Source organism: Perkinsus marinus (genome assembly GCF_000006405.1).
Source record: "Perkinsus marinus ATCC 50983 genomic scaffold scf_1104296938468, whole genome shotgun sequence".
Taxonomy (NCBI): domain Eukaryota; phylum Perkinsozoa; order Perkinsida; family Perkinsidae; genus Perkinsus; species Perkinsus marinus.
The window spans coordinates 50,082-58,302 of NW_003213425.1; the positions used below are offsets into that span (position 1 = coordinate 50,082).

An 8,221-nucleotide genomic window follows, 5' to 3' on the forward strand; every position below is an offset into this window, starting at 1 on the left:
ACATCCCCTCTATGACCAAACATAGCAGGGAGAGTTCTAACACACTGCACGATGAATAGCCACATAGTCACAGTGAGAATAGCACGTATGGGAGTAGACTTCAACAGCCCACCGGTCATCCAGGAATACATAAAAAGGTATATAGAGAGTTACTGAGGACCGAGGTTAGTGTGATAGCATTGAGAGGGGGATACAACGTCATATGTAAGAAGAATGCGCAGGTATACATCCATAATGCTCATTACTTCATCATATCTATACCGTATAGCTTGATAAAGTAGAGTTGTACCAGCGAGCGGTATAGCACTAGCAACAGCATAGGACTCTGCTACCCAGGGTAGGACCTTATAATTCGGCTCTGGATGAGCTCATAACCCGTCTTCATAGCACCAAAACACATTACCATCTCTCGGCCACCCACGTGTGGGATATCCAACCCCACCTACGGGGACCACATTATAGAAACCAACGATAGAAATGAGGGCACCTAGGAACTCCATGCCTGACATCTTACTGTTGCTGCAGAGGCTATTGAAGATGCCAACCATCATAACAATATCAACTAAGAGGAACCGATACAGAGGAGTGTTGTAACCCAACAAGTCCTTTCAAACTTGTATCATCGCTATTCATAAACCTTATATCATCACCAAGCAATAATAACAACAAATTCCTTCAAAAACTACCACCGTGAATGATAATGTCTTTTACACTTACTGCTGAATGTTACCGTCGTGAAATCCCTTAGTTGAAGTATTAGCATACTCCAAAATTTCCCCTCCCCTCGGTGCATGCTAATCTACCTTAATTCTCGAATAGATATACCACACGAAGCAGTAGGTTGCCAGGAAGCTGGCAGTACCCAACATAAGGAAGATTGCATACGCTACAATGAGGGAATATAGGAAATAGAAAGACACCTGTAATAGACCTGTCATGCTCGTTTGGAAGTAATAGTAAAAACAGTAAACATAAAAGAAGGCACTCACTGAACCCCCCGACATAAAGGATCTCCACCACCATCTATGGTCTTCGACATTCAAATGCAAATACGTAAAGAGGATCGTAACAGCAGCAGCCACTAGGAATACCAATACGCATGCTAACAGGAGTATACCATACAGTGTGTAGAGCTTAGGACCCCATACCGAGTTGAAGATGTAGTGGAGCTCAATATAGATAGCGGAGAATGGTAGGAAGCCTGCAGCTATCATCTGGCAGGTAGAACTCTGATACCAGTGGCAGGAGGGTATCTCCCTGGCGAGCTTGTTGGTCTTGCATGGGAACATATTTCCCCCCGCTTCACTCTTCCTCTTCATAGACTTATGCCTACCAACAATCCCACCAACTACAGTCAACGGGAAGGTAATACATGCCCACATAGTAATGATAAAGAGTATAGTAGCAAAAGGCCATGCTGCTGTAGAGTTGTACCTATCTAGGGAATCATCCAGGAACCTATAATGTTCCCGAGAGGGGTCCACATGGCTAGGAACACATTCTTCAATCAGTTCCTCATGTGAATTTCACCACACTAGGAACATTGCTAAAAAACCCTGAGAGATGTTACTCCTCAAAGCTAGATGGATCCTTATAATGTACTATTCCTGTCAATCTTTATACAGTAGTATAGGGATAAGACTATCCTACTACTAGTACTACTTACGCAATAGCAACAGTATTGAGGATCATCCATATACCAAAAGCTGGCCCCATGAAGGCGATAGCAGTGACGAAGATATTCCAAGCCCACTTCTCTCCACCCAGGGAGTTGTATAGCCGTGCTGATACGTATCCACCTAGAGTAATCAGATAGAAAATAAATGCGACCCTGGTCACTGACCTGAGGCCGCTGTAATAAGATAGGAGATGATCCCAGCCGTCATGACCGCACCCCTCTGATAATACAGGCCAATGCAGCCGACCAGTACCACCAGGACGGCAGCCAACAGGAGCTGGGCCTGAATAATGACCAACCATTTCAATTAAACTTCGAGTAATCCACTGAAAAAAGGTGACAAGAACATTAAAAAATGGCATTTTTTTCGTAAGAACTGGGTAGACTATCGAAAAAAATATTGGGCAAAAGCATCAAGTAGAAACGGCGTAGATCGGCCTTACACCAGCACCAACTGCCGCCGACAGGAAGAGTCTATGTACAGGTGGTCGGAATACATCAGCACAGAGCAGCTTCCATCCAGTCTCCTCTTCAACTGCAGCCAACTCCTCATCAGGTATAGCCAGATAACGTGAGAGGTCCGAACGGACCACCTGGGAAGGTAGTGAAGGATCGAAAAACAGATGGTCATTACCCTTATGATGACCAGCAGTAGCAATGACAATATTAGCATGATCAAGACGAAGGAGTTAATGATGGCTAATATTTGTATATCAATAGGCTGATCGGCACCTGACATCAAGGCCGCCTTCATTTGGGTCTCTAAGGCTTCCGATGCAGTGATTGGCGACTCAACCTGAACACTCGTTCCACATCACACATGAGGCTAACACTTACCCATTTAACTGAATAATAAAAGGGCACCTCCAGCTCGCCGGTTTTAGCATCAACTTCTGTGATCTCGAATACATGTTCCAAGTCCATGTCTGTTGTCATGTTCACCGACACCACTACGCCGTCATTATAGCCCATAGTAAACTCGAAGTAGTTCAATAGGAAATATCTATAGATAATAATCAGTGTTGGAAAATATACACATGGTCAATTACAGGTGTTGGACCAACACGTCCAAGGAATCATCCAAAAATCTTTTATGCTCCTTCGAGGAAGCTTGTTTGAATCATATAAACGACAAGGAACGAATTTTTCAGAGAATTTTTCATCCAAATCTTATATTAGGAACATTCATCAGCTCCTTGCCGATACTAGGGAACATAATTTCTCAATGCTGAATGACAATTTTGGGAAATTATTATTGGTTTCTGTATGCTTATACCGCCCTACAGGTCGTGTTTGAATTATCACAATGCAGTATCGGAAACTCCTGAGCTGAGGAAGCCAACACTGTCCACAATGGACCATCACCAAAAGGCACCATATTCACCAACCTGCTGCTAGTCCCAACATCCTCATCCTCAACGGCTAGAGCCCCCACAGGCCTCACGATTGGCAGCCCACCGACCTAAACAAGGATATCTAAACCTTTGGAGAAAACGTGATCGTCGTCGTCGACTTACGAACATTTCAAACATGTAACTGTCCTCTATAGCGGCCTGGAAAATTTCAATCTCCCCTTCCGTGAAGGTCTTCTGACAGACTTTTGTCTTGGGCACATCCTCTCTGTAGTTAACACTGTATATCGAATTCACTAGCCTGTCCCCTTTCAGAATCTGATGATAACCATAAACCTCAGTGGAGCTCACCACTGGTGAGTCACCAGTATGGACACGGGCAGCTACGTGTCTTGGCGACAATATGAAAATCGTGAGGAAATTTAGGGAAATCTATCTTAGTTTCCCTACACATCTACCCTAATTCGTATATGAACTCCCACGAGTAGCTTTAAGAACTCCCGAGCTCAGCTGAGGAATGCGAACATATATTCCTACTCCAACACCAGTACTCACCTGGCCGAAACTCATCCACTCCGACTCGATAACTTCCGGTTTACAAAAGGGCAGATCATAATAACGATAAGTCTCCGTAGGGTTCGCGAAGGGCCATATCTTGTTCATACCTAATAACACCACTACACTCCTACTACTGCCAACAAATATGACAACTTACTTATCCTAACACTCTTCATATCAGCCTGGCTGCTTACGAGTTGACCAACAACAGTCAAGGCAAATACAACTTGCTCAATTCTAGAGGGCCTCATTATCACGTGAAATAATCTGCGGAGTACTAACGCCAGCAGTATCACAAAGCGCAATACAAATACGAATAGAAACTACATGTATGAGTATACCATCACTGTGTGTGCATAGGAATAATATGTACTTGATCGTGGGCAGGGCAGTATCCACTACATCGGTCATGTCACAGGCTGATACTTCCAACACCGACTAGTAGATCCTTCAAAAACACGTTGTCAAATTCGGGATTGTCGATCAAGGATGTTCTTTTATGTGAAATCTTACGCCTCAGACGTGTTAGAGATATCTAAGCCTCAAAGCGCAATATTTAATAATCATATGCTGTGAATCTTTAATGCTTGTTTTATGTAGTTTGTATGTATGAACTATATACTAGTTTGAGTATAGTAATTGTATTTTCAGATTAACGGATTACTCGACCAGGCCTACACAAGCAAGCATTATATCTTCGAAGGCTTACTAGTTTATAAATTCCTAATGACGATAGTACCTATTAGGAGGAATCTTCAGCAGGAATTTCCTCAACAGGTCATCGGCAGTGTTGGAATTTACATTTGCTCCCCTCAACTGAACTCGCATGTTCCCTCACTAATTATAGACCTCATAATGTGTCGTGAACAAGCAGGTAGGCTTCAGTACTGTGCAACACAACAGCACAGAACAAGTCGAAGGCCATTCTGTCCACACGTACACCGTGTGCAATAGCTATGCGAAATAGATCAACTTGGCGAACGACTACTGATGCTTTCAGTGAGAGCACTCACAACGGGAGCAGCACGAATCTACAACAAATGCTCAGAAACCAACGAAAATTTTCCAAAATTTCCTCTTAGAATTTTCACATTTTCATCGATACATGAAATTTCCCCCACACAGGTAATCCATAAAATTACATCAAGGGCTGGGTTCATCTCCTCGACCGCCCTAGCAGCTGTTATGGACGTTTGTTTACCTACATGCTGCTTCCTGAACGATAACAACAAGCAAATACCCCGTGATCACGATCAGTGGTGGAGAAATATACGTTCGCTCTCATCAGCTCAGCTCAGGAGTTCTCACTAATTATGGAAGACTGCAGAGAAAGCAACAAAAATTTCCCGCATCATTTTCATGTTATCACCAACGTATGTAGTTGACAATGTGCATCTTTCTCCTGATCCTGATTACGAGTGTTATTTAATGCTTAGAACTTTTACTCTGCTCTACTCGTGATACTCCACAATCGCCCCTCTCGTGCAATATCTTATAGCTGTACTAAGGTGTAGCCTAGCTACTATGCTAATTATACAAGTGATGATAAGACGTTTATTGTATTGTATGCGATAGTATTGTTGTCAGTCTATCAACTCTCACTCGTTTTGATATTACTAATAATTTGTCTCTCTCTTCAAGGCTTGATGTGGAGATGGACACTGGAGAGTATAGGTCTAGGAAACTCCAGATCCATCAGGGCCACATGGAGCTGCTCGGAGCGGCCGAACTTACCCAAATTGGAAACTGGTAGGATACCCACCCTGAACGGTTTAGAGGAACATTACGGGATAGTGAATAACCGTACTACTTCGATATGAAGGATAACTACGACGAAAATTCATTGACATGCTCCACTCATAAGCTTAGCCCTGAATCGACCTCGAATATTGAATGACCATTCCGAGTGAAACGGCTGGCCGAGCTACACATACAAATTGTTTGCTGCACTTGAGTAACACTACCCTCATAACAAAGTACTATTGCCATAACCCTGCCTCCTTGCCTAGACTCTAGGCCCTAGAGTATGCATGACAACCACGAGCAAACGAGGAAAGCCCAGTGACCTACTCGAACGCTGGAGACCCTATAGTCAGGTTTCCCTATTTACAACAAGCACAGCCTCGTCCCGAGGACCAGTACCCTCCCAGAATCAATCACTAAATTCTTTGAGGCTGGTCACTATTTTTGCAAGATGCACGAACAGTGCGTTTAGGATAGTGCTCGCCCTTTGTGTGCATAGCACTAGTCAAATTATCTGCGACAAACTATGAGTATTCTGCACTGAGCGTACACCTCTCCCTCCCCTCTGGGACCGACCTGACGGTTACCAACTTGTATATCCGACCAACCATCTCCTCTTCGGACCACATCACACTACCCGACCTACCACGTCAGAAGAGTCTACTTGTGGGTGATGTTAATGCTCATCACCCAGATTGGTCTGCCCTCGGAGTGGCTACGCCAACAGCGTCACCGATATAGACCCTCCGACCTATTTCGATCCTCAAGGTACTTCTTATATTGATATTAGTGCTCTGAGTAAGGGCTTACTTCCGTTTGGAACGCGGAAAGTCCTGGACAATGCAATGGCAACGTCGGATCATCTACCGGTACTGGTTCGCTTGAGTAGCGCTTCTAAGTTTGCAACCAGGGGTGGCCCAAAGCCAACCAGTAAACTTTGGAATTTTAGACGGGCTGATTGGATGAAATACCGTAGCATTCTCGACTGCCAGGTAGCAACTATCGATTGGAGTCTCCCCCATCGCGTTTACATACAGCCCTGCTGCATGCCTTCAAACATGCAGCGAATTTGAGTATCCCTCGTGGTAGTCTGCCTGCTGCTAAGTATTTCTGGAATGCCTCTCTAAACGACCTTAGGCTGAATAAAAATTGGATTCGGCGTGCAATTAGTGCCCGCCAAGCTTCGGGTCTACCCTCTGACCGTCTGCACTCCACCTTACGGCGTGTCTCGCATAAATACTCCTCTTCCATCCGTTCAGCGACATTGGAGGCATGGAAAACTTTTACCAGCAAACTGTCCACAGGTACACGACTAATCTGGAAGGTAGTAAAAAGTATGAGCGTAGGGTGCACAGTACCACAGGGAGTTGACATCGAGGGGGAAGTAGGTATTACTGCTGCCAATAAGTACGCTACTTACTTAACCGAAGACATCTACAGGAGTAGACTACCTACTGCTACCAGATCGCAGTGGCGACTACGAGCGCACCATGATGAACGGTTCACGCGTTGGTCTTCTGAGCAAGCACAAGTCCCACCGTGCACACAACTCCCGGAAGCTCAACTCCTAGACTACCACCAGTTCTCACCATTCCGGTTAGAAGAGTATAAGCGTGCTCTACATCGTCTCAAGAACACATCTGCTCCTGGTCCTGACAGTCTTCCTGCTAAATTACTACGTGAGGCTTCCGACCAAGGACATGTAGCCTGTCTCAAGCTCATCAACATCTCCTTCACTACTACTACGGTCCCACACCAATAGCGACAAGGTCGGGTGGTTCTACTACGGAAAAAATCCTTCCATCATACTTCATCATACGTGCCCAATCGTCTATACCACAGGAATTACTCCATCTCGAACACCGCCACAATGGGGAATTTTACGACGGTCGTCGGGTTGTGACTCACATCCTGTGGGATATTGATAAAGGATAACAAGGATGGGCGCGAAGGATAACATCCTTCGCGAAGGATAACTGTTATCCTAGTTCATGGTTGTCGCCTCATCCCCGACCTTCACCACAGTGAGCCATTCTCCATATCTCATCCACGTCAGCTGGGTTACCACCCTAGTGCGATATCCACTTCGCCTCATCCTCCCGATTGAGCCTATGATCCATTCACCCTGTCTGCCATCATGCTATTATCTGAGCCCTGTTGCAACCCATGGGCGTCTCACGGTGAAATTGACTGGGCTCTGAACTCGATACGATGTAGGGGGAAGTTGAAAACTTGTTTGAGCTCATTACGATCGAATGAAAACTCATTTGAGCTCATAACGATCCAACGGAAACTCATTTGAGATCATTACGATCGAATGAAAACTCATTTGAGCTCATAACGACTTAATGAAAACTCATTTGAGCTTATCGCGATTGAATCATGAGGATTCAATCGAACCGTTGAATAAGTGAAAATTAAGGAAAAAGGGATTATCTTACCAGGGTCCTATACGGAGGTGGATATTGTGGGTCTATTCCAAGCGCCACAAAGTGCGTGAAGTTGCCTTGCACGTAGGTTCCCAGACTTAACAAGCTTACAGCTCGGTTGAAAGTGTTAGGTGGAGACATAGTGAGAGCAGCAGATACAAAATCACCATCTTCTAGAGCAATCCCACACTCTTTCTGTAATTCCGCCTTGAACTCTGCGAGAAGGGGCCTGTGCGAGTCCATGATGATGTATTCATCTCCTAACGGGGTGCTTATGGGGCGTAGAAGCCAGGTGGAGTTTAAATGGTTAGACGCCACGAACTTAGTGGGCTTACCAGGCAGATCACACGATGCCCTGATAGTCGTCAGAGTTGGTATGTGAACTGATGTACGTATAGTGTAAGTGAAGCTGTGAGATTGTACTGACTGCCCCTTGGAGTCGACCGATATACGAAACGTTA

The 8,221-nt window shown here is 44.9% G+C and overlaps 1 protein-coding gene across 1 annotated transcript; it reads right to left on the reverse strand.

Annotated features, from left to right (window-relative positions):
* Positions 1-328: 328 nt before the first annotated feature.
* On the reverse strand, positions 329-3,839 carry Pmar_PMAR027428 (conserved hypothetical protein; the record flags this gene model as incomplete). The annotated part of the gene is made up of 10 exons (XM_002782725.1): positions 329-442; positions 1,149-1,329; positions 1,667-1,799; positions 1,844-1,961; positions 2,122-2,271; positions 2,313-2,474; positions 2,516-2,681; positions 3,137-3,348; positions 3,586-3,695; positions 3,746-3,839. The coding sequence occupies 10 exons, from the start codon at positions 3,837-3,839 to the stop codon at positions 329-331; spliced, it is 1,440 nt and encodes a 479-aa protein (XP_002782771.1).
* Positions 3,840-8,221: the final 4,382 nt, after the last annotated feature.